Source organism: Vidua macroura, chromosome 5 (assembly GCF_024509145.1).
Source record: "Vidua macroura isolate BioBank_ID:100142 chromosome 5, ASM2450914v1, whole genome shotgun sequence".
Taxonomy (NCBI): domain Eukaryota; kingdom Metazoa; phylum Chordata; class Aves; order Passeriformes; family Viduidae; genus Vidua; species Vidua macroura.
Genome location: NC_071575.1, coordinates 67,095,445 through 67,122,509, shown reverse-complemented (window position 1 = coordinate 67,122,509; position 27,065 = coordinate 67,095,445). Strand labels below are relative to the sequence as shown.

The 27,065-nt window shown below is 44.2% G+C and overlaps 2 protein-coding genes across 4 annotated transcripts in view; one reads left to right on the top strand and one right to left on the bottom strand.

Moving 5' to 3' along the window:
• Window positions 1–21,730, top strand: part of CAMK1D (calcium/calmodulin dependent protein kinase ID) — a 208,240-nt gene extending 186,510 nt beyond the window's left edge. Inside the window, exons 8-11 of one of the 3 annotated variants that reach the window (XM_053977898.1) lie at window positions 1,055–1,133; window positions 9,967–10,054; window positions 10,568–10,706; window positions 17,801–21,730. In XM_053977898.1, the coding sequence (XP_053833873.1) occupies window positions 1,055–1,133; window positions 9,967–10,054; window positions 10,568–10,706; window positions 17,801–17,802 (308 nt within the window). In that variant the 3' untranslated portion in view covers window positions 17,803–21,730. Of the gene's footprint in view, window positions 1–1,054; window positions 1,134–9,966; window positions 10,055–10,567; window positions 10,707–14,042 lie in introns of all 3 variants that reach the window. The other 2 variants (XM_053977897.1, XM_053977896.1) reach the window with 2 other exon arrangements.
• Window positions 21,731–23,421: 1,691 nt separating this feature from the next.
• Window positions 23,422–27,065, bottom strand: part of CCDC3 (coiled-coil domain containing 3) — a 44,338-nt gene continuing 40,694 nt past the window's right edge. Inside the window, exon 4 of the mRNA XM_053978605.1 lies at window positions 23,422–23,508. The gene's annotated coding sequence lies outside the window, so the exon portion shown is untranslated. The remainder of the gene's footprint in view (window positions 23,509–27,065) is intronic.

Sequence of the window (27,065 nt, the reverse complement as noted above, 5' to 3'; positions counted from 1 at the left end):
GGGACATTCAGCCCTGCACCTACATGTGTCCCTGACACACTGTTTAGTCTCCAAGAGGTCACCCAAGCCCAGTGTCCTTGCTCTGTCCAACCCAGGGAAATATCTGCAAATTCATGCAGAAGAAGGAATGAATTCTAGGAATATTCCATCACATAAAAGTATCTCTATAAATACAGTTTTCTGATTTATTAGTGCTACTGATTGAGGCAGGGGAGATAAAAACTGAGTGTTTTTATTACAAAGATGATTATATATTCTCTTATCTCCACACAGAGCAACATTTTATGCTGCTTACATCTGCAGTCCAGATATCATTATGATGGATTGCTCAAAAATATATGTGATGAGAAGTTTTTTTAAACTAATAAGGATTTTCAGAGGAAAATATGAAGGTCTGCTGGCAGACCCTTCTGCCTTGTGGGGGAAAGTCCATCACCTAAATCAGCACACAGATTTTCCTGCCATATTTGGCTTTGCTGTGGCTCCTTCAGCTACACTGTCCTGAAACTCCTGGATGCACGCCACGCTGCAATCTCCGTTCCTTCCATTATAATGTCGATTAAAAATACACTGCATCCTGCTCCAGGGAGTCCATTTTCCTTGCTGAATTCCTCTTGAACAGGCAACATGTCCTCACAGCTGTTCATGTGTGTGACTGCTTGGAATGAGCAATGTGAAGCTCCTCTTACTGTGGCATCTCACCTCCTCCCTCTCCACTCAGCTGACCAGCACATCCTGTGCATGTGGCCACATTCAGACCACTAAGATGATGCAGCTGACCAGAGACCCTAGAGCTGGTAGAGTTGTACTCTGCTGACTCTGAATTATCCATCCCACTCCTAAATATACCTGCAGGAGTAGATGCCTTCAGCTTTTATCTGGTACACTAAATAGGTTGGATTTGGTCCTAAGTCACTTCGGTTCTATACTAATAAATGACCCAGGGCTGTTTTCTTGTGGTGTGGCCAGATGGCAATTGGTAGCCTGATCAAGGGCTGTTGAATATGGCATCAACTCTATTGCTTTCAATAATTTTCTCCTTTTTTTTTTGCAGCTAAAGACTTCATTCGGAATTTGATGGAGAAGGACCCTAATAAAAGATACACCTGTGAGCAAGCAGCACGGCACCCTTGGTAAGCAGCACTCAGTGCTCTGAGAAACCCTCAGGACACAGAGCACTTTTTTACATTCCTGCATGGAAATTATTTTTCTGTCACATATTGTACCAACCTCTACTACGTAACTCTGTGCTTTTAATCCCTGCCTTTGTCCTCCAGATTTTCCTGGAAAACTGCAATGGACTTTAATCTCATGCACCAACCTGTGTAAGGATTAGTAAAATGCTGAGTTATGTATGTTGACTGTAGTGCAGCAGTGGGATGTGCCAAAATGATTAAAGTGCTTTGAGTTGAACGATGCCTTTGCATATGAGTGACTTCATCAGCATTACCCAAGGTTTGTGTAGCTGGGACAAGGGTGACTCATGTACTTTTGACCAGCCCTGAGTGACTGAGAGCATCAGCCCACACTACCAGCTGCACCCACACATGGGCTCTGGATCTAACTCTTTTAGGGTAGGGGACATTATATAAGCAAGGTGAAGCATTATTTTTGATGTTATAATAGCTGCAACAGAAAAGAGTTAATGGCATGATATTTTCACCCCAGGTGTGCATTACACTCTGTTTTTATACTATCACAATTGCCCCAAATGCCACTTCCTTTTGCATTGTCTGTGTGACAAAAAGGAAATTTGAGACATGAAATCCCACTTTTGAGAGATGAAAAGAAAATCCAAAACTGGTTCTAAATTATACTGACCTGAGCCTCAGGAAATTAAACAAGTCAGTATTAGGAATAAAGAATAAACAATGAGAATGCAACTCCCAGCAGGGAGTGAGGTGACCATTTGTACAACTCAGAGACAGATTTTCCAAAGCCTTACATCCAAGATACACAAAATGTAAGCATCCAGCTTCTGGCCCTGCTACATCTGTGTTGGTGGCTGGAGTGCAACAAAGAAACGTGGCACTTGTAATACACACAGCTTCTGGGCCCTCTGAAAGGAACAAAATGATAAAAAGGGTTTTCATTCCTTTTTTTGTGCGGTTTTGTTTTTTTCTTTTGAATGTCATGGCCAAGGGCCAATGGAAACTCACAGACTGCTACATAATTCGTACTATTTTCCACAGAATCTAATTTTCCACTTAAAAACATCCCCCCCAAAAAAGGTTTTTCCCTGTTTCTGTGGCAGGGGGGTCTTTTCTGCCAGGCTGACTTTGCCATCCAGTGGTTCATTTTCAAGACTTCAGGTTCTGACACAGCTCCCAGCACATCTCAGGGTCAGCCTTTGAAATGTCAGACATGCAAATGGCACAGCAGAAGGGAGGCCGAAAATATTCACCATGTTGGCACTCCACGCCCTGAATCCGCCTCCCTTTGACACAGCAACAACACATGCCAGGGGATTACAGGACAAAAAGCAAAAGCATGGAGGTTTCCAAAGCTATGGCTCCAGACCTGCCCCTGTCCTCCCCAGTGTGCTCATGAACAACGCTCCATGTCTCATTCCCCCTTGCTCTGAAGAGCTTCCTGTAACATGGGCACCGCAGTTATGGACCTCTCTGCAGAGCTGTGCAGTGATTTGTTTTGGAGGGTTTGGATCCTGTAGTGATAAATGACTTTTTGGGTAATCATGGCTGCTCACCCAGATGTTATTTTGGAGTTAGTGATAGGATCTCCTTTTGCCAAAGCATTGCTCAAGGAGCATTTTCCACCCAGATTCCTTATGTCAGGAAATAGTGAGGGTTTTACTGTTTCTTTTCTCATTCTTGCCATTACATCTGTGGCAGTGACATCCTTTCCTTCTCCTCGAAGGGAGGGAAAGCTTTTTCAGTGGAGGAAGAAGAGAGTTCTGTGCTTTGTGTCAGTGGTCAGCTGTGTCCTTCTCTCAACCCGGGTGTATTTAAGTTTCCAGCAGCTGCAGGCCTGAGTTCCTCTCTCTCATGGTTGCATTCAGTGTTGCAGCAGCTGGAGACAGGGGTACACATATGCAGCCAGCAGAGAGAGGCTACCACAGCTTTTGTATCATCCCACACCCCCTTTTCAGACGAGCATGGATTTCTCAGCACACATTCCCCCTGGCTACATCACCTTCCATGGTGCCAAGAGAGCATCTTTGTGTGTTATCAGAAGGACAGAGGTACCTAAAGATGTTGGCTTAGTGGGAAGAGATGATCAGAGCAGGCTGAAGTGGTCCCATAAATTATATGCTTTTGCAGAGTGCTTGCACTGCAAGCAGCCCTTGATGGCATCTCATAAAAGGTATTTTTTCTTGTCTGCACAAGCAACATAACTGGAGAAGCATCTTTGAACCCTAGAGCTCTCAAGAAGTGAAATCCTAATTCCACTGAGGCTAATGGGAGTTTTGCCAGACTTCAGTGGGAGTTGGGGTTTGTCTCCTTGTTTGACCAGCAGAACACAGGCCTCCCTGGGTCACTATTGCTGTGCAAATGGTAGATAATGAACATATATATGGTGAGGTGGCTCTATGTAGTAACATTTTCCAGCTTTACCTTTGTCTTCCTCCTGTGAAGTCTTCCTACACAGTATCAGATCATTGAGATCCTCACAAATTAGGAAGAAATCTATCGAATCATGAATAATTAGCACATTTTTTATAATCTGATTGTGCTAAAAGTAGTTGACTGGGCATGACATGGCTACCTGGCCATGAGATTTTGTTGTTTCAATATGTAGTATTTGTGAAGAACAAACTGATTCTAAAACACGCTTTTTATTTTAATCACTGTGTTTTCATTAAAACCTTCCAAACAGGGCTTGCAGGAACTGGATCTTGCAAGATATTACATTTGTGCCTTTAAGGTTAATAATATCTTTGAATTTTGGGAAACTACTCCAGAACAGACAGCTATCCGCGTGACTAAATGTTTGCACAGGATCAGACCCTAAAAAAAGTCAATACTTCTTCCCAATGGCCCACTTTTCTGCAGTGTATCTGCTCACCACATGCCTGCATTTACGTGATGTCTTGCTATTTATAATCAAATGGCCTTGGTAGGGGGATGGTATGTTAAACTCAGAGCTGGCAGAAAAGGAGGCTAATAGTTGCAGTGAAGTATGATAGCAGAAACAGTACAAAATGTGAGACTTGTTGGTATAATGACTCCACCCCTGCGTGTCCATTTATACAGATTTCTCCAGTTTAAAATACAGGTGACTTATGCTTTCCACTGGAAAAGTTATTTGTTTTATAATGTATCTTTCAGTGAGGTTTGCACTGTTTATGGGGTGTTGCAAAGGTGCTATGTTCTGCTTAGCTTTTCCCACTGTGACTTTTCAAAAAGGACATGGAAAATGAAGGTAACAAAAGAATGGGGTGATTTTGTTGCAGCTTGATACATTTTAATGTTTCCCTAGCTCATATTAAAGACAGCAATTAAGTTTATTAAATATATTGCCATGTCAGAGCCCACATCCTGTTTAGGGCAGTGGCTCAGTCTGCAGTGGTTAGGGGGGAGCTGCAGAAACCTGAGGACCTGTTTATTCCTGCTGTAGACTCACAGAAACATAGAATATCCTGAGGTGGAAGGGACCTACAAGGATTATCGAAGTGTGCTCCCCATCAGGTCAAACTAAGACCTGCAGAGCCAAATTCAGCCTCCAGGGAGGGAAAGAAAACAATGCTCAGAGGGTAAGGACAAAGTCCAGCAGTTAGGAAGCTAATACAGAAGTTAGAAGGGCTGCCATGAATTTATTTACTCTGTCATGCATTAACCAAGTGAACTTAAAATGGGATTTAAAGCTGTGCGCTGAACACACTTACGGCATCAAAGGCAATTTGGGGCATCTAAATTAAAGGATGATGGATTAATTATCTCCATATAGAGATTGTAAATACATAGACTGTAGAAGGGAGAAGGAGCTTGTGGCACCAGTTAGACTCCAGTGTCTGCAGGTCAGAGTGTGGTCCTGGCCTTTCCCCACTGCTTGTGCAAAGGGAGAGAGGATCCTTGGGATATGCCAACATCCAGCCACGCCTACACCAAGGAATCACAAAGCTCTGGCAAGGACTGAGCCTCTGCAAATTGTGACCATGACCCCAAGTGTTTATTATGTGCCAGAGAGCACAAGCCAGATAATAATTTCCACCCAGGGAAAGGACATGGTTTACAAAGAGCTCAGTTCTCAGACAATATTGTTTGAAGTGTGAAAAGGCCTTCCTGAAGGGAATTGCTGATGTTTACAACATTAAATCAAACTCTTATCGAGTTCATCCCCACACTCTATTTATTTTGGAACATCACTGATACAGTGTGTGTGTGTATTTATATACATGCATGGATGTGTGTTTTTGTGCGTACATATAGAAGAGTTATGATCCCTCAGCGTTATCCATTACAGCTAACTCCATGTTTCCTGTCATCATACTCAGAAGTATTTCCAAGCACTTTTTGGCCAGCACAGCATTTGAGTTGGCTGCCTTAAGAAGGAAGGTTCAGAAAATAGTGGTAGATGAAAGGCTCTGCCTGTAGTTGTGGGCAGGGAGGATGAGAGAGACATTTGCTTGTAGCATGCTAATGAAGAACTGTCCAAAAGGAAATTTGCTGGTTTTGTCTTTGTTGGAGGTTCCTCTCAAAGCTTAGAAGTGGTATGGCCAGATAAATTGGTGTGATAAGTTTGAAGTCAGCTAGAGAGCTAAAATAAATTAAATACTATGAAATAATATCTGATCATTAGATTAGATTCCTCTCATGTGCAGGATTAGATTTTTGTTATGGTTATTAATGAGAAATACCCTTCTTAGATTCAGTGGATGTGTTTGGGATGGGGAGCCATCAGTCTTGGTCTCTTGGTATCCAATTCTGTGCATTGAGACAGTTATATATCTACAACTGGATGTAAAACCAGCTTCAACATGAAGTTCCCCAAAGCATTGTTAGGATGCAGCTGCTTTCAGCTGCTGCAAAAATGGGAATGCTGATAGAAAATCCAGGTCTCACTTAGACTAATCAGTCCTTGCTTGGTTCTGGGTGATGCTCAGCAGGATAACAGATGATGCACTATTCTGATTTGTTTAATTTTATTTTTGTGTATGTGTGTGGTAGGTAGAAGCAATGTCTTTTATTGGGCCAAGTAGAACAGTTGGTGAAAAAAAAAAAACTTCAGAGCTGACATAGTTAATTTCAAAGTTAACTGCAAAGCCAGAAACTATTGTTCAAGACTAGATAACCATCAGTCTGATTAGCTTAAGTTGATAGCAGTTTCTCAGTGAAAATTGAGCTGATTTCTAGAGGCAAAGTATATGTTGTGCTAGAGAGGGAGGGAGAAAAAAAGAAAAAAAGAAAAATACTAAGATATTTTTGTCCTAAAAGGAAAAATGAAATGGTTTATAGCCTGTGGACTTGGAGAGTTAAGGAAATGTGGAAGGGAAATTATAAATGCACTAAAACCAGTATCTATTAATTTCATTCTTTTTCTTCTCAATAAGGAAACTAAAGTTCATGATTAAATATGTTTATAGATATAGATATATATGTTTATGATATAGATGTGAGGATGCTCATGATAGCCACCACAGAGTAGATCTGTGTGCCCAAAGCATATCTCATTTTTCATATCTACCAGCTGAGATACAAAACATGTGACTTCTCCCTGCTCACCTCCACCTCTTCGTGTCCTGAAACCCCCACATCTCCAGCAAAGCACCAACAGCAAAGGGATGATAACATTGCTCTTGTTTTCCTAGAAGTAAAACTATACTATAAACACTATAATTCCACGAGTATTTCATAAAAGTTACAAAACCCTCCAAGTGCAAAATACAGTCTGAAAGCACAGTGCTCATGTTACAGCATCCCAGGATTAACAGGGTAGTTCTTCAAAGGCGTCTTGGAGAACAATCCCACTCCCAGCTTTGGCAGCTGAGGCTACATTCTGAGCCACACCATTCAACATACCAGCACGTGTTTGAACAGCTCCTGCTGCACTAAATTAGCCCCAGCAGTGCTGTTATTTTGCTCTGATTAGAAACTATCATCTGCAAGGTGCTAATGTTGCTGAAAAGACCTAAGATGTAAGATGGTTCCACTGCTGTAGCATCTGAGGGCTTCATAGGATGCCTGTCCATCCCCTTGTGAAGTAAACAAATATTCTTCTGCCTATCTGGAAAAAAACCCAAATAGCAAGACTTTTTTCCTGGAATTACAAGAATTGCATAGTGAACATAGAGTTAGGGGTGGTAGAAGGCAGTTTGTGAACTATTGGAACCAGCAGTTTCTTATTGAAACCACCAGCATTGCAGAAAATTATCCCTAAACTAAAAATAATAATAATAAAAAAATAGCCTCTACTGGAGCTACACGCCCAATCAAAAGCTTCATATTACAAAAATGTATTTTCAAATCCTTGTGGAAACTGGCAAGAACAATCTTCTGGAAGAGCTTGCAAGGGCATCATGCCTCAAGAACTTGTTCTATCTATGTTTCCAAAATAAGATTTGACAGGTGGGCAACAGGATCAGTTCTTATAGAGTTTGTTAACCAACTTGTTTGTAAAGCAAAATGCATCATTAGCTTTGGTGGAAAAATGTCCTTTGCAAGTGCAAGTGAATTTTCTGTCCTGGTCTCTTTGATCAGTTACTGAAGGGTTGATTTGGTTTGTAGTTTCTTCTGAGATCTGTAGTGTGACAGCCAATGCTCCCAGCTGGTGTGTGCTGAGGGCATCTCTCTTCACCAAGGAGGTGTTCTTGGACAGAGCAGAGTGCTCAAGACATTTTGGAGTGACTCTGACTAGTCATGAAGTTTACACTCCCACCAGGAAACTCTGCTAGGTCCCACCTGGGAGTGTGGACTGCTTGGGATCCATCAGGGTCTGTGCTGAGCCTGGCAATATTCACTGTGCAGGACAGAGGATGGAACAGTGAATATGATAAACCAGATAGTGTCTCACAAAGATTTTGTCACCTGGCCCCAGTGGGAAGTCCAGGAAATCCAACTTGCCTTGCTGTCGGTGGGAACGGTGATCAGAAGGAATCATCTTCAAACAAAGATCTGAAGATCATCCAGTTTTCAGCCAAACACCTCCCTTTCTCTATCAACAGCACAGGGACCCAAGAGAAGAAGTCAGGTGCCATTTGGGAGCTGTGCTTTGCCCAGTTCTTCTGTCTGCTTGAGGCAGAGGCTCCATGGCAGTGAGAGAGGGCCCTTCCCAGCTGGGTGAGCCCTGCTCCTTCCTGCCCACAATCCTGCTGGCTCCAGGACTCTTGAATAACCCAACAGAGATGAGCTCAGGTGCAGCAGGATGAGATTGGTGTATCTCCACTCTTGGAACATGAGGATTTAGTCCTTCCTCCCAAGGGGAAGACATTCCTCTCATCTCACTGATGAAGATCCTGGGAGATTGTTGGCAGCTGGAAGGCAGGCAGCAATTTGGAGAAGGCTGGTCTCAGCACTTAGATGTGCCAAGGACATGAAGGCAGAAAAAGCAGCATGTCCTTAGAAGTTTGGAATGATCTGGGTAAAGCAAAAGGGGTGTCTCCAATGCACAGGACACATAAATGGAAGCAGCAGGCTGGGGTATGTAAGCAGAGGTTTTTTTTCTTTTAAAAGCACAAAGCAATGCTGCCATTCTGCTGCCTTAGTTGGAAAACAGAGAAAGTTTGGGTGCCACCCTCAAAGGAAAATGTGGACTAGTTGGAGAAAGTCCAGAGGAGCTCACTAGATCAGAGGATTAGAAAACATGAGTTATGAAGAAACAGTGAAAGAACCAGTTTGTTTAGTCTAGAGAAGAGAAGACTGAGAGAAGTCATGATAACAGTCTTCAAATATGTGAAAGGATGCTTCAAAGACAAAGGGAATAAACTATTTTCCATGTCTTCTAGGAGATAGTGAGGCACTGGAATAGGTTGCCTGAGAGTCTCCATCTTTCCAAGATCTTTAGAGAGTGGTTTGTCAAATATTTGTCAAAATTATTTTGACAGAGCTGGGGTGGGCAGAAGGACTAGATGACTCCTGAGTCCCCCAGACCTTCTGATTATCCTGCTGGAGCTCCTCAGACTCGGAGACACTGGTCCTGGTGGATTATTAAATTTCTTATAATTTTTTATTGCTAATGCACATTGTTTTTCTACACTGTGGCTAAAAAATTATTTCTGAAAGGATCACATACAAGGCAATATTTGCCTCCTTGCATCACCTACATTAGATGGCACTAATTACCCCAGCACATGGCCCAACATCAGTTCACTGCAGTGCCTGCTCTTCCAACAGATCTCATGCCTTGAGGAGGTGAATGAATCAATAAAATCCCCTTGAAATAACAGAGTTTAGTGAAGATTTGAACGTATCTTTATCTGTTAAATAAACTATGCAAGATCAATCAATTATTTTAGGTTAAGTATTGCTCAGCTTAAGCTCTTTGTGCAGCCTGTGCTGCTTCAATGAGTGTCCATGTCTCTGCTTTACTGTAAATCTACATTAATCATGATGAATGACTATGTACGTTGCAGGGTGGCAGGAAAATCTCCAGTGCAAACAGAAATCAGACAGGTTGGAGTGCCTCTGGAAGCTTCTGCATAGCTGAGCTAAAAGTAGTCTTAGCCTGTTGATGTTAAGTCTTTGGATGTAAAGAAAAAAAAAGGAGAATGTTTTCATCTGGGGCTGTAATGGTGATAGAAAACAGCCAAGCACCAACAAAATCAGCCCATACCTCTTTGTAGCTGCCAGACTTACAAACCTTATCTACACTGGCTTTTATTGCCCCAGATTTTCCACCACGGCTGCCAGCAGAGACAGCCATGGGAAGTTTGAGCCTGTCTGTGAATGAAATCATTGTCACTGCAGGTGCAGTCACACCTGGGAGCAGCCTCTCCGCTGAGGGGGAAAAGTAAGAGTATTCAAGGGGAGGAAAAGAGCTCTTAAAATGTGCCTGCTCTGTCCATTTCAGGATCGCTGGAGATACAGCACTCAACAAAAACATCCACGAGTCGGTCAGCGCTCAGATCCGGAAGAACTTTGCAAAAAGCAAATGGAGAGTAAGTGACCTGTCCTGAGGGGTGACACTGACTCACAGCTCTGCCATACGGCCACCCCTGTGGCAGGGCAGTGCTTTTGTGCCCCAAAATTGTGGTCAAAATGGTTGGTCCCGGCTTAGGTTACATGACCCTGCAGGGCCTTTTATATAGGATGGTGTTTGACAAGTACCAAACATAAAGAGTGTGAGAAATGGGGCTGGGGCTGCTCGTAGCTAAAGCACCTGTGGTTTTTGGTGGAGTGGGGTCAGCACCATGCAGGGACATGAAGAAATGCTTGTTGGGGCAAGGATGGATTTGTCAAATACGACTTTCTTGTAGGCTGCTGCATCCCAGCTGAGCACTAGGACAACAAAGGTTTGATAACGCACTTTCTAGTTTCGAATTCGGGGAAAACTTGAAAGATAACAGGCTTATTCCCTTCTGGCACTCTGAGCAGCCAGGAGAGGAACACAAGTAACCCTTCCGCCTCCAACTTCTTCTCTTCTCGATTTCTTTCCTGCTCTTTTCCTGCAGCAAGCGTTCAATGCCACGGCAGTCGTGCGGCACATGAGGCGGCTACACCTCGGCAGCAGCCTGGACAGCGCCAGCGCCAGCGTGTCCAGCACCCTCAGCCTCGCCACGCCGCTCCCCGATGCAGCCACACGGAAAGATTGTGAGTAGCCAGCATCCCGGGAAATCCGAGCAAATCCACGGCATCCCCATTTTCCCCTGACCCCCAGGCTGCAGTCCTCGCTGCCCATAGGTTTGGCTTTGTGCAAGCAGGTGTTTAAAATAAGGATTTGAAACGGGCCGGTTTTGGCTGGCCAGAAAAATTGTGTTGCAATTGGAAAAGTCGATGCACTAAAAAAAAATAAGGTTTTGGCTTGGTGATTTTTGAGAGAAAATCACAGTTTCTTGTGGAGAAAAAGGGCTTTTGCTTGGGAAAAAGACCCAGACCCCCACAGCAACAAAGTTTTATATTTGGTTGAAATTTGAAAAAGTTTACTCAAACTGTTTATGTTTGAGTTTAGAGTATTATGATATAGCATTTTTCTGTAAAAACTGCCTTATTTTCCATTTCCGTGGAGAAGACTGATCCTGCCAGTCAGACCCAGCTTCTCTCTTCCTAGGCCAAGTTAAGCTCCTGCACAAAGAGGTTCATTTGTTTGAGCAGGGTTCAAACTCTGTGCACCACTGTGTGACTTGGCACTCTGCCATGTTTGTTTTGTGCTATAATTGATATTTGCAAGCTGCCCACTGGCCTCAGATGTTTGGGATGTATATTTTTTCTGAATGCCAGGGAAGGGGACATGACAGCAAAGAGATTATTTGGAAGACAGAAATGCATCCTTTGCAATGAAGCCTGTTTATTCTCTCGCTTCTGAGCATTTCTTTCTTTCTCTCCTGTCCATCTGTAGATATTTTATATAATGAAATGGAGGGATGTGGACTTTACAGTTGGGGGGTTACTTTAAAGTGCAACACTGAAAAGGAATGCTTTGCTGTGGACTGAAGTACTTATTTCTAGATTGTACTTTGCACTGTCCTGGAGCTGAAAGAACCTATTGGTCAGGATGGATTTTGGATAATGCTGCTCTCTGCTTCTGCCACCCCTGCTTGGCACCCCCTGCTCCTTGCTGAGGACATGCCTCCAGCCACAGTCCCGGTGGCTCTGTGTGGAAGCTGTTTCCTCTTGCTGCCATGGGCACGGTTTCCCCCACAGCTCAGGGGGGTTCTGCCTTCTGGGTACTCTGTGAGATGCTTTTTCAGCCTGTGCTGTGGCTGAGCCAGGGGAGAGCTCCCTTCCCTCTGGATACTGGGCCTGGTGGGGATTCATACCCCGTGTCCAGTTTGTGATGTTCAGTGCCAAAGCCTACAGCTGCTGCCAAAAAAACATCACTGTGCAAAGGAGTGATGCTGACCATCCTCCAACACTTCCAATCATGCACTGGCCATGCAGCAATGTAGAAAACCCCCAGTGTGGGAGAAACATCCCTTGGTTTTGGTTCCTGTTGCAGTATGGCAAGGCTGGACCTCAGTCAGGTCTAGAGCATCTGTTGAATGCTTTGCTGCTAAACTGGTGGGTGATTAATGCAGTTAAGCTGGTGGGTGATTAATCTCCACCAATCCATTTGATTAATCTCAAATGGTGTTAATTAATGGCAATCAGTAGTCTGAAAAGTGTTAAAACATGTGTGAATAGAAGGGGTGAGAAGGCAAAAAAATCTGTTTAATGACTACAGAACCCTGTGCAGAATCCAACCATATTTTGCAGTGGTGAAGTCAACCAGGACATGAAGGATTAAACCAGATGTGTTAAGATAGGTTGAGTTTTTACATGCCAGAAATACAAGGCAGAAAAATATTGGAAGATTTCCAAGCATCCCAGGTTAAGTCCAGCTTGGCAGACAATGCAGAAGAGCTTACCTCCTTCAAAGAAATCATTTAAAGAGTTAGGAGATGCTGGAGCCCCAGAGAACCAATGAGGAGAGCCAGCAGTAAATGCAAGGAGTTAAGAAGGATCTGACATAACAAATACATTCCACCCAATACCTCCTGATAGGAAAAAGGAAATCTCTGAGGTCTCTCTCCTACCTCTTTATTTCTCATCAGTTTTCTCTGGGTACGGACTCCTTGCATGAGAAAGATCCCATGGAGCACGTTACATGATCCAGCTGTGCCACCATTGCACAATAGAATGCTGCCTGATGCTATTAATAGACACTTTTTGAACTCTCCAAATACTTTCAAATGCAGCAATTTCACATCACTGAAGATAATTAAGTACAGCCTTTGCCTCACAGTAGATTATGTCAGGCTGCATCCAAAACCTCTGTAGTAGGGCAGAGCAGAGATCAGGCATTAGGCTGGATTACGCTAGCTGTCAGGAAACAGGAAGGGATCCCTAAGAGAATCAGTCAGGATTTCTCAAGTGTATTGGCCTGATTCTCAGTCCATGGCTGGTTTATTCAATTTAGTCATGATTGGACTGCTTAGATTATTTATAGATCCTAGAACTCTATATTTTTAATGTACTAGATAAATTGCAGTGTGATGCCAAGCTGTCAAATGTCAATGGGAAATGGAATCTGGCCAAGTATAGGTACAGCATAGTCATCCTTGAGATTGAAATGCCTCCTTGAAGCATGGAAAAGTAGTTAAAAGTCCCAACAAGTATCAAAAAGATCTTGAAGAGTCAAAAGGTCATGTCAAACTTCAGTCTGAGAATATATTAATATAGGCTTCATCCATCCTTTATTCACCAGTCTGGAAAAATAAACTGTATTTCTAACCACTCTGAGCCTGCATCTTGTCAGAGCAAGGTGACCACTCCAGGTCCCCACCTAGCAGCTTTTGTTGCACCAGAATACTGGTACTCAAGAGATACTCAACCTCACGTCAACCTACGTCTCAGCTGGAAGTCCTGGAGACATCCCAGCAAAGCCTGGAGCAAAGTGAGCTGTCACTAGAGAGATGTCCAAGTCACACAAATTTACATTCCCTCTAGATTTACTGGAACTCAGCAGTGAATTTGACCCACTGTACTTTATCAGCAGCTTCCCAGGATGCCCAGGGAACTGTGTTTAGCCCAGGTGCACAGTCTGTTCGTTTAGCTAGGTGGCCATGGTGAGACATTTAATCATCTTTAACATGCCCAAGAGGAAATTATTCTGAGCAAGTACAATGCTGAAGGGATTTTTGAACCCCACAACTCTTTGTCTTCAGCCCTGGAACTGTGACATTGATGTGGCTGAACCTATACCAAGACTGGGCCTGAGTCCCTGTGAGATGTGTGTGCACTGCTGCTGGTGGCAGTAGGTGAATGACCATGGGCAGAAGATGCCCTGTGGAGGTACCCAGCCAACCCAACACTGCAGGAAGAGCAACAGCCCCTTCTCCAGCTGCAATCCTCTCCGCTCCGTAGTGCGCTACGAAACAAACTCCGCTTTGCCCAAGTTCCCACCTCCAAAAATAACATTTCTAACTTTGTTTCTGGCTTTCCTTTTAGGTATGTCTCCATCCACTCTCTGTAGTTTTGTTTCATCTGCTTCTTCAGGCGTTTCTGCGGTAGGAGGGGACCGGAGACCCAGAGCCACCACAGTGACCACAGTGCACACAGGGAGCAAGTGAGCGCCGGGGCGAGGAGCGGGCAGGCGGCGGGGCGGGGCTGGCAGGCGGCCTCGGCCGTCCCGCCCTGCTCGGCCAAGGACTAGAAGAAAGAAGATTTTTTTTATGGCCATATTTTATACTGCAATTCTGAAATGTTTCATTTATCACAAACTGCAATGACTCCAGGAGGAACGGAATCTAACAGTCTCTGGTGCTGTACATATATATATACATATATATATATATATAAATATATATATGTATGTGAGTCTAGCAATGTTCTAACTAATGAACACTCATTCTTTTCCCCAGTGATTTACTCTTTTCTCAGTGTAGGTAACAGTATATGTTGTATTTTTTTCCATTAACTACAAACATCTCAACTGGATTATTTAAATAGAAATACTTTCCTAAGAATATTTTTTTCTTTTAAAAATTACTTCAAGTAATGTCCCTCTTCCAGTTTGCTGGGGGATAGCTATTTCTGTAGGTAGGAATTGGCATTAACTTTGCAGCTTGGGAGGATTTCAATGGCATGCCATTTCTTGCTCCTCAAATAGGACTGCAAATCTGTCTGGCTTTAGCAGAGCTGTTACTGCTCAAATTAAGAAACTGCTGCTTTCCCTCCATCCTCCTCCTTGAAAGCCATGGGGAGAATTAAATTGCCTCCAGCTGGGAGTCAGCTCATCCTTGGCCTCATTCCTGTCATGCTGGGAATCAGAAGAGAGGCAGGTACACGGAGTCAGGCAGGAGCTGACCAGAGCTGTGCAAAGGAAACGACAGAGCATGGTCTCATCCTGCTGCCCCCATCTCCTTCAAGGCGCTGTGTGTTGTGAGCAGAGGGAAAGAAAAGGAAGATACAGGGGTGGAAATCATCATCCTGTGCCACTGATTTGCTGTGCTGTCCTCAAGCAAGACATTTAATTCACCAGCCTCCCCCCAGTGTGGCCTCTGGCGTGGTGTGCATCCAGCCCAAGGGCTTCATGAGAGAGATTCCCAGCACGCACAGCTCCTTGGGGCTTTGCCTGGCATCGCTGATGCTCAGCACCTCCCAGAATAGCCAAAAGTAGGGAGAGGAGAGGAGGGGTGCTTGAAGCCCTCTCTAAAGCACTGGCAGGTTCTTGGGTGCAAAATGCAGGATCTGGTGTAGTGTAGCTCCATGATGATCTGGCTGAGGGTTGACAAGGAGTGCTCAGCTGGGAAAGCAGCACCTCGCTGAAAGGCACAGGCACAGTGGTGGCAGTGGCTCTCCCTCTTCCCCAGGAGCTCATATACCAAAGCAAGCCAAATTTACCCATTTTTTAATTACTGAATGCATGCATTTCCCAGGCTCTTTGTGCTGGTGCATCTTTCAGGAACAGCCACCAAAACTGCTGTGCTGCTGTGCATTAAAGCAGCTTGAAACAGAGAGGGGAGCAAATTTGCCCAATTTGCTAAAGGGCTCCCTCCAGGTTACCTCAATGAAATTCTCATCTGATTTTGCTTTGAGGAAGTGAGAGGGGAGGCAGGTGGCAGAGGCAGACGCCCTTCATTGGGCACTCTGAGCCCCTCACATCCCAGACAGGTCCATCCCTGCCAGAGGCACAATTCCCTGCAGTGTGCTCTGTCACCACACTTGCCTCACTTATCCTGTACAAGAAATTGTGAAAGCCAATCACAGACAGAGCTGAATGTATCAAGCAATAGTGCTTGTGCTGGGAAAAGCCATAAGATAGGTATTTTTCATCAAGACTTCTATATCCTGCTCCAGCTTTGGTTGGTTGGCTTCACATGGCAGAGGGATTTCATCCATCATACCAAAAAAAAAACCAAAAAAAACCTTGGGGCAAAAAAAAGCTGGAAAGGCAGGTGGCAGTGAGCACTGACTCTGTTTGAAATAGCCACTCCTTCGGTAGCACTTGGAGCTGTTGCACCAAGTTTCTCTAGCTTCCTCTGTGTTAAGTTTCTCCCTGTTTTCAGAGGTTTGTGGCACATCTGAGTGAGCCCCATGTGCACCCTGTGCACCCCACCATGCTGCAGCTGGCATGGATGCTCACACAGGAAAGGCTTTAACTTCAATTTCTCATTTTAGGAAAGATAGCAGATACTAAACTGTTGGGGGCTTACAGCAATACTCCTCATAATTTCCACAGTGAAAACTTCTGACCAAGATTTGGGCAGACTGAAGGTCAGGGGACCTCCTTGCTGCAAGTCACACTCCTGTCCCCACACTCTGGCCATTGCCATCATACACTTTTTATTATCATTTACATCTGAGCTCTTTATGTCTTGCTGCAAAAGCATCAAAACACAAGTAGAACACAATTTAAAATCAGTCTAAGGCCACTTTATTTTACCAGCCTGAGTAAGGAAGTTTTCGTTTTGGGAGGCTCCAACCCTAAGAAATTCAAGGTATTTTGCACCCCCATGATTTCAAAAGCACGGCTGGCCCTATTCTGCTCCAGTTGCAGGTTGTAAATAGACAGTCTCCCAGTTTGGCATCAGTGGAGTTCCCCACATTTACACATGTGTAACCAAAAGTAGGATTTAGTTAGGGAATAGTTTTGTCTCTGTAGAGCAGTTTTAAAGGTTAGGGCTCAAATGTTCCCTCTGTGCCTCCTCTTCTGAAACCTGAGGTCTGGTTTGAACTTGACCTCAGCAGTTGCTGTGGCCACTGATCAAAATACAGCATCCAAATGAATCTTGCAGAAAAAAGAAAAGCAAACGGATTTCCATCTCCAAAACAAAGAGCAGTGACAGGAGCAAAGGCAGACATGCTGTCCTGCAGATGGGGGATGCCCATGCACTGGCTGCCCCTCCTTGCTGGGTGCTTTCTGTGTTGTGTTTTGTTTTTTTTTTTTTGATGGGAGGGGTATTCTTTCCTTCCAATGTTGGAATTAGTGTGATTTGGTTTTGTTTCTGCAAGTAATATTCTGCCTTGGTTGTGTAATTTATCATCATTCTCTGTGGCTTGCTATCAACTGCTGGGATCATAAGATAAAAAACAGAAGCACTTAAGAGCAAAATTGTTTCTTTCTGCTACAGTTTTGGTGGTGGGCAGCTCTTCTTTGGTATCAGTGAAACACAGCTGGAGACCTGACCCAGGTTCACCAAATGCTTAGAGACCTCTCCTGAAGCATCACTTGGTTAAAACTTCTCAGTTTAAATCTGGGTAAATCTGTTAACAGGGGTGACTTGGCAGCACCCAGGCCAGATCTGTGGGGGAGGGCTGGAGACATTTGCTCCATGGCAGCACAGCCTGTTAGGGCAAACACTCCAGCCTTGCTTACCAGGGATGCTCCAGTGCTTTTGCATGTCCTTCCCCTGCCCCAGCCCACTTCTGCTCAGCCACTCTCACAGGAGAATGCAAAGGTAGAGAAAATAATGTGGGCATGGGGGGAACAGCCGAATAACCCCACAGTAGAAGCTTCAAAACAAATCCCCAGCTGGCCTTGCCATGAAGGACTAGGTAGAAAAATCATTCTGGGCTCTTTTCCAATGAACTGTCCTGCTAAACAATCTGTGATTTGCTGCTTGCATGAGGACTTCAGCCTGGACTCTGTTACCCTTTTCTGCTTTACTGGTACCAATGGGCTTTTCCTTTGTAACTCGTTTTCCTCAGCTCCTTCCCCTTCTTTTTCTTTGCTTGCAGCTTTGATTGTTGATTTTTACCTCCAGAGTCACAGAGGCCATCTCTGATGTCAACAGCAGTGCTCTTGCTGGGAAAACAAAACAAAAAAAATCCAGAAAAGCTCCAGCTGGCCCCTTAGCCTGCAGAAGAAGTTGTGAGGACAGGCTGCCCGTGAACTCTGCGAGCTGAAAGTCAGTATTGCAGTGGCAAGGGCTTCTGCTGATGATTTTGCATGTGACTTCATTCCCAGTGCATCCTAACTCTCTGCTGGATCACCCCTTCTGCAGCACAAAAATGGATATTGGGCCTGCAACACGGCTGGTGGGGAAGTAGGAGTGTGGGGAAAACCTGGCAGTGTTGCTTTCCTGAGACTGTGTCACTCTGCTGCTGCTGCTGTCTCCTCTGTCCTTGTTGCTGTTGTACAGGTGCCACTAGAATAGTGGGTACAAAAAAAAAAAAAAAAAAAAAAAAAAAAAAAGGTAGGATTTTACCTATGCCTTGTGTGTGTGTTATGGTTGTGGTGCTGAAATAAAACCAAGAAATTTGGTTCATTCCTGACATGAATCAAACCACAAAAAGGGGTGTGATCCCACTGGTAGACATCTCCATGTAGTTCTGCTGTAGGCAATGAATAGGGGTTTCTGCTGTGCATGTGTCCTGCATACCTTCATGGCTACTGACAGTATTTTTTTTTTTTATTACTAGTTATTTTGGGTCCCTGCCTGGTTCTGATGAAATTCAGGTCTTGTCCTATGGGTTTTTTCTGTCCCAGGGCCAGCATAACCCCTGATCTAAGGCTTTTCTCCCCAAACCCTCTGCAAACCAGAACATGGGCCTCCAGGCTGCCCATGAAATGCAGTTGCAGCTGGCCCCAAGGTTGTCCCCTTCCTATTTTTAGGGAAGCAAACTGCCAGAGAAAGCCAGATAGCTTTCAGCCATTGGCAAGCAGAGAGGATATTGCCCTTTGATGTGAACTTGGCATTAACAAGATCAGCTCTAGGGAAACCTGTGCTATTACTTCCTCCTGTGATAACAGCTCCAGCCCTGAGCAGCACTGAATGAGCACCAGATAAAAACACCAGACTGACTTTGCCAGCAAGATCATGCAGGCTATAGCCTGTTCCTTTTGCTCTTTCCAAAGAATCAGGGGATTCATCTACTGGCAAAATAAGTTTCTAGGCTTAGTCCCAAGGTACAAAAGTAGCTTCCATTCAGCATATGGAAATTCTCATTTGATGCAATTATTCCTGCTCTTGCTGCCATGAATATTTACCTGTCTGAATGGCGGGGGGGGGGGGGGGTGAATGCATTCCAGAAATTATTAATGGGAAGGATGTTTTGCCTTTCTTATTGTGCTTATTTGCTCCAGAAACACCAACACTCATTCAAGCAAAAAGCAGAAACACACATGGAGTCTACAGTATCCAAGGAAAACAGCATCAAGACCAAGAGTGGAGGATTAGTTGGCAAATCACTGTCAGCAATAGCTGAGTGAGGGAACAGCAACCTGCTCACAAACACTGCATGAACTCTTATTTCCCCTGGTAAACCAGTCATCCCAGATTTCATGCCCAGCAGCAAGTTTTACCCAATCCCTTTTGTTTTCCCTCACATTCCTGCAGCAGGGTCCTGCCTCCCCAGCCTGTCTGCAGGGTGCTCTGCTCTCTGTGACACACGAGTGTTTTTGTGTGTGCACGTGTGCGTTGTGGACCCAGGGATCACAGATCCCTCCGGTGGGTCATCAGGAGTTGGTCCGGGTTTTTTGGTCTGACTTTGCGTGGCTGGGTCAAAGCTGTGTAAATAGTGTTTGTAGCAGAGGATAGAGGCTCTATAGCCTGGACTCTGGATTTCAAAGTCCCCTTGCCCACCACAAATAGTGCCACTTATCTGTCCAGGTAGCTTTTTTTTCCCCCCTCCTCTTCATAAATGCTAAGGTCAGTCGAATGGCTCTCGCAGTTTTTCCATACTCCAGAGTGGAATCAGGGCATGTGTGCTCGCAAGCGTTGTGAAAAAACACTGCTGAACTAATGATGGCATCAACTGTCCAATAAATGCATGATACTGCACTGCATGTATTAAACTGCTGTTCACTGGTTCTGTATTTCCCAAGCCTTTTCTTTATCCACATTCAACCCAACCTTCTCTCTGAGGAAATTACTTCCATGTATTGCTTTTAAATGACTCAATGTATCTGTAACTCAAAATCCATTGTTAAGTAAATGCAAAAGCTGATGTTTTGTAAACAAGATATTGCAAAGCCTGGTAATGTATTTTGTCTTTCTGTTGAGTGCTCTGCAGCATGTACAGGAAGAGTCACCATCCAGAGCAGCTTAAAATTAGGCAGCAGTCACATACAGAGATACAGAAGCAGGGAGCTGGGGAGGTGAGAATCCCTTTTTTAATACAACAGTTACAAGTTTGATCTGAATCAAAAATTCCTTCCCTGGGTCACTGACTCAGAGCTGCCAAGAAACATGTTAGTGTGTATCTCTTTTTTTTTTTTCTTTTGGTTTGTTTTTCCTAGTGAAAATTCAGATTGGTTCACTCAATTCTTAATATTTTTCTCTTCCTGTAAGATAGTTCTTTCTCACCTGTTGCAGAATGAACTGCATTTTGGGGACCAAGATGCTGTGATTCTTTGCCTGCACAAAATAGGGCAGAGAGCTGAGCTAAACTATCCCATCCTTTCCAAAGCATCACCACCTAAATACTACCATTTAATCCCTGAACCTCCAGGTGATACCATTTATCCATGGAAGAGTTTGGTGTGGTACTTTTCCTTCTTCCACATGGAAACCATGCCCTTGCCTTCTCTTCCCTTAGTCATTGACCCATTTTCATCTGTGCTGGTCTTTCCAAGGCAGGGTACAGGATTGCTCCAGCCCAAACCTCTTGTGGGCATCACCAGGCCTTTGGTCCCAGTTCCTCAGTGGCTGCTGTGTGGAAAACCCTTGAGTTCCCAACACTCAAAGCAGAGTCATCTGAAGGGGCTGGGAATTGCTCTGTGTTCCTGGCAAGGGCATGCCAAGCAGCAGGCCTGGGGAGCAAGCATCATGCTGGTGGCATAGTCCTTGGAAATTATTCTCCATGGTGAGAGACACCAAGAAGTCCTTGAGCCCCACTTCAAGGCTGGTGCTCAGCCAGGGCTGTGCCATTCCAAATCACTGTATGGCAGCACAACAAACCATCAGTTACAGTTGTCAACCAGCCTGAGTTCAGATTGCTGAGGCAGCACCTGGTGTGAGGCTCCATGAGGAGGTGGATGTGTGCTGTAGTTCCTGATGGGTGGGAGCTCCTAGGGGGTTGCTCAGAGCAGCTCTGAGCTTTTCCATCTCTCATCTTGCATCCCCTGAGCCCAGCATGGCATCACACATGCTGAGTCTTATTAGATCAAGCATGATCCCCAAAGTGAAGAGTGTGCAAGGTTGCAGCTCAGTTGGTGCGACTCATGTTTTGGTCAACACAACATCAGTGACGTGGTGTACATTGACCTGTAGTTGAGAAACAACATTTTGGCCCATTTGGGCCTTTTTTAAGATAGATACTTTATTTGAGCCAGAAAACAGTGGGGAAAAAAGAGCCTAGTCTGCCCAGAATAGTGACTCCCCAAATATCCCCAACTGCAAAACATCCCTCAGTTGACTTCTAATGAAAATGCAAGCATGTTTTCTACAAAGGCTTTAATCTTAATCAAGGAATGTCAGTGTGCCTAATATTGCAGGTCTTGTGATTGATAAGTTCATAACAGCATCCATGTCCAAAAAAGAAGGGAGAATGTGTATTTACTCCATGCATGTATTAAGGCATTGCAAAAGTTTTATCTGCGTAATGAGTTTGCAGTTCTGCAAATTGTTAATGGGGCTACATCGCAAGTGGTTCTCTGCCTTGACAATCATGTATACATATCGAGATTTCTATCATAATGACAATTTAAAGGGATGACTAATTGTTTTCCTCCAATAAATCCAATTAAATCAGCCTGATGTGAAGTCTGATGATTTTGAGTGCATGAATCTCCACCCACGTGCAAGAAAGGGAGTGAATAATTTCTGTGGCTGCTCCACTGCCCTGTTGTGTTTTATGCAATGATGTTCCTTTATGTCCCTTAGGAGAATAAGGAGATTTTCTTTCTTCCCAGTTCACTCCATAGGGAAATGAATAGAAAGGATGATTTGTCCTTTGTATTTTTCCTAAAGCTGTCGATGGAAATAGTGTTGAATGTCAACATACGGAGACATGGCTGTCTCCTGGGCTCTAAGAGTATCTGTGTATGGCTGGGGAAAGGACATGTACCTGTTTGAGACTGCTGCACATTTGAGTTGGTGCTGGTGACTTACACACCCTGTGGTGGGAATCATCAAAGGAGACAGGATTTTTGTCAGTGAGAATTTCTGAGCCCCTTTGCAGTCAGCTGTGCTCTCCAAAGACTGTTGAGTGTGCTCCATCATTGGCTTAATTTTCTTCCAGACGATGTTCCTGGGGTGTGTTATGACTTGCTTTTCATTTTTTCCTCCTATTTTTCTCCACTGTTGTTTCTTATCATCTGGTTTTCACTCACTGGCACACAAGAATTCCTCCCCCCTTAAAATAGGTGGCAAAACCAACATGCCCAGTAGGGAGGTGGGCCTGTGCTTGAGGCCAAAGCTAGGTAATTTTAGACACCTGGTTCAGTAACAGAGTTGAAACAAACAGCAGTGATGATGGCCAGCTCACAGCAATATAAAGAGAAAGGCATATTACTTATAAAGCTTTTATTTTGTGAATGAACAGCCCCCAGAACCAACATGGTAAGTATTTGAAAGCTGTGGTGAGCAGATGTGTTCTCAGAATTACATTTTGATGGTGGGTTGTACCAGGACAGGTAAGATAACCTTTGATTTGTGCTCCAGAAAAAGCACATCCATGGCAAGATACACCTTTGGAAAAGTACATCCATGTACAAAAATGCTGCCTGGAGGTGTGTTGGAGGTGGTGTGTGACGGTGAGGCACAAGCACATGATTTGCAGAGTCAGGAGGAGCAGCAGATCCTATAGAAAGACCATGCAGTCTTCCCACGTGACATAAGCCTGAACTCTGACAGTCCTTTCACACTAAGGACCTCATTCCCACCTGTGTATAAGTTAGCTGGATTTAGCTCAAATTTGGCACTTACAGTAGATAAAGGTCTATCCCACATGTCACCATGAAATTAAAATGTCAGCCAGGAAAACTTCCTCATGTTTTGGTTTTAAAGTCATGGGTTCCTCCATAGATTCAGTGGTCACTCAGAGTCCACCAGGCTCTTCCAAGCTCCCAGAGAGACTGGGCAGAAGGTCACCCCAGGACCACTGAAATCCTTATGCAGAACATCCTGATGTTCTCATGTCAATATTCACTTCATCTTTGTACATCTTCTTTCCTGCTATGTGCTCAGCCACAAATTCTTGGCTGTTTGCAACAAGGGAGATAAAACATCAGTACAGAGAAGCCAGAGGGACAAGACCAAGATGCAACTGTAGAAAATATTTTGCTTGCAACCTTGCCAAAATCAACAGCCATGTTTGCACTGGAGGGAAGGGGACTGTCCTTACTTTGAAGGCTTTCAGAGTGCTGGTATGCACTGAGGTCTTATGCCACACATCAGCCTTTCTTTGGGCTGCACCAACACCATTTCTCACTCCTGCTCTCCAGAACTATCCTTTCCCAGAAGCAAGGCTCCAGCGAGCTGTGTCAGCTCTTCTTTCACAGCCAAGAGGAGTTTTGAACGAGGGATACCTGTAAAAGCAGAGAAAGCACAGGTGCACAGCTTGGAGGAGCATCCAACCTGAGTAGGGATAGACCCCTGTGGTTCAGGAGTAGGTGATGCTGAGGAAGATACATTCTGCACAGAGCTTTCAAATCAATGCTTGTGCACTGTAAACAGTCCTACCCTCTGTGATCATGCCTACACTGAACCTCCTCCTTCAGGCCAAACCTTCCCAGCTCTGTGAATCCACAAAACCATACTGGTCTTGTGAGATCCCTTTGGGCAGCTTTCCATGGGGAGACAACATGGACCTGCACTGCGCAAAAGCAATCCCAGGACACGCTAAGCTGTCATAGGGATAAAAGGATGAGCTCTTCCCACCATTTTATGCTTTCTCCCTGGACATCCCTCAGGGAGAAAATCCTCCTACATCACCATGGGTGTGTGCCCTGCCCAGCACATCTGAGTCCCTGTTTGGTGGGCCCTCTCAACTATGCTGAATTGTTCTGGTGTTAACCATTTTTTATATCTATGGGGGTGGGGAAGAAGGACCATCTGGACTATCACTGTGAGTATTAAATTGAGTATTTCCAGATTGTTTGGCATTTGGGCTTTCTGGATTACATTGGGATAAATTCCTGACTTCCAAACTTTGTGTGCTTATCCTGATTTCAAGAGTTTATTTTCTTTTTTAATCTTTGGGGTTTTTCTTTTTATAATTTCAATATTCTGATAGAGTTACAGTCAATTAATGATTCATTTACCTTCTTCATGAAAGTGTTTTGTTTAGGGACATTAATAATAATAGAACTAAGAGGCAATTTGCTGTTCCCATCAAACTCACGAACTTTGTGCTTTCTTTGGCGCCATATAGACTCTTGTATGTTTTTCATTTTCTTTCTTTAGGGCAGAAGAAAGAGCTGTGTTCACATCTGTGCCTCAGCTTGCAGTCTAACAGTGACCAGAAATGCATAATAAATCTCAAACTAATGCTTCTTTTTGTTGCAGGCCAGCTAACCAACCATATTAAGAATCACATATCACATCTTCAAGTTTGCATTTGCTCGAAGTAGCATCTGAAATGCAGCTTTCCCTCCTAGTCTTTGACCCAACACAGCTCAGTGTAGCACCTAAGTGGATCAGAGCCCTGTTCCACTACAAAGAAAAACCAAAATTATAGTCTTGGTGAGCCCATACTGACCTTCAGTGGGAGTTGACAGATGAATTCCTGTTCTCAACAAATAGAACACAGGTACATGATGGACACACACTTGGAGTTATAATATATGGTAATACAATAGAATGCTATATTATGTTATCTGCATTATATTATACAATATTCTATTATTACAGTGTCTCTATCAGACTAAAGCAGAGGGAAACATGGCATTAATTGAAGGTTTGGTACTATTCTGCTGTGCCTTGTCAGTACTCAAATAATAGGATTTTGCCATGTATTTCAATTACTTTTTGGTCACAATATCTAAAGAGGGAATTCATCTTTGGTCAAGCTAGGGCTGAATTCTGAAGACAATGTGCAGTTGCCATCAAACATCAAGTTCACTGCTGAGTCCACTGCTGACTCCTCCACATTGGAGGCTGAATTGAGGAACTTCTTCCCTCTCTAAGTATTTGCAGTATGCAGAGGGCACCACATGCTTGAGTTTACTGATGGTTCCCATTAAATCTATGGAAAGAACTGAGCGTCCAGCAATTCCTCTGGAAGAAAGTCAGAGACCTTCAGGAAAGAGCCAACAGCTGTGGTTAAGATGGGTTTGTTAGCAGGACACCTTGGGGGCTGCACTTACCTGTGCAAAGAAGGTGGTAACAGACTGATGAGATAATTTAGCACCAAATGTGGCTGAACAAGTGCACGGGGTCCTGACACCTGTTCCTGGAAGTCACCATGCCCAGGGACACCTACAGCTATGGATGGCCTGGCAGGGCTGTTGTGCTGTGCACCTAGGCCATGGTCTCCAGCAGCTGATGGACCAGTGCCAGGTTGTGCCCATTGCCACTAAGCTGGTTGTAGTAAGATGAGCTGAGCACCTCAAGTGCAAAGTATTTAATTCTTTAAATTCTCCTATGGCGATGTAATGCAGTCATTTTGTTCAGCTTCAGCCTCATAACTTGTTTTGATTATCTGTGGCCTTATGGTGGTGATTTAAACCTACTGATTTATTGATTCAGTCTTAATTGGGTCCTGAACTGGGTCATTGCATCATTCTATCTTTAATTGTTTTAATGAAAGTCTAGCAAATTAGGCTGGTAATATGATTGCTTAGAGGAATTCTTGCCTGTTCATGCTTCTTAATGAAATCCATAAAAGTGAAAAAGGGAATGAACTTATCCTACTAAATTGCCACTTGTATTATGGAGTCTGAGCAAAGCTCAGAAAATCAATCTGCAGTGTTCTTGGCTCTTCCTCCAAATACATGTTTTCAGAAAGAGAAAACTAATCACCTCAGATAACATCCCTACAGAAGAAGAATGAGAGAAAGAAAACAGTAAAATGTGAAGCTAAAACCTGGTTCCAGTTCCCATTTCACAGATTTCCTTTAACTTTGCAAGCAAGTCGTTTAGGAGAAGACCTAAAAACCTAGTTCTATCCCAAAAGAGAACTTCAGCCCAGTGGCTACAGCACATGCTGAGATCCCTCCTGCTGTGAAAGCCCAAATCTCTGTGGGTTTTGAGGTCTTTCATCATGTCCCCAAAGGTTTGACTCATGCCCCATTCTCTTTGCTGTCAGTTTGGTGCCCAGATGAACACATTAGGCAGAGGACTCAGCACTACCCGTGAGAAGGATGATTTTCTCCCTGTTTTGTTTTGTGACATTCATGAGAAGCATGGGCATGGCTGCCCTCCATCACCACTGGCAGCTTCCTGTTGCCTGCACAGCTCCTTTCCACCTCTTCCCCTCTGGATTTCCAGCAAGGCTGCTGCATCTGCAATGCATTTTCTACCCACTGGGCTAATGAGCTCTGTGTTGCCAAAGCTGCCTGTAACTTCTTAATGTCCCCCTGTTTTATGGCTGGAAATATGCTGCTTCCTCCCACTCCTTGCTCATCAGTGAACACTGTACTTCGCATCTCACTTGACCCTGGCTCCTGCTGCAGAGAAAATATCATTACTTACCAGCAGTGCAAAGCCCCCCACCAGCCCTGCTCATATATCCTGAAGCCTGTTCCATAAAGAATACAAAGAATCTGCTTCAAAACTGAATTTGCAAAACCAAAGAAAATCTGCAGTCAATTAAAAGCAATGAGAATTAAGAATGCAGCAGATGAGGAATACGAAGTTCAGATCAGCTTGATCCCCAGCGTGACAATGCATTTTATTTTATCCCTCTAGGAGAACAGGGAATTTTGTCTCTGCATGGGCTGTAACAATGTGGCTGGAAAGCTTCCATTATCTTTTAATTAAACAGTGTGATTACATTTTGATTTCTCCAGCCCATTTAGCCCCTGAGTCAGTGCACAGAATGCAGTGCATGTCACTGGTGCTCCGAGTGCAGCACTAACCACTCTCCATTGATCAGGGCTGGATCTGGGACCCCAATACCTGTCCCCAGGATGCCCACAGCTCT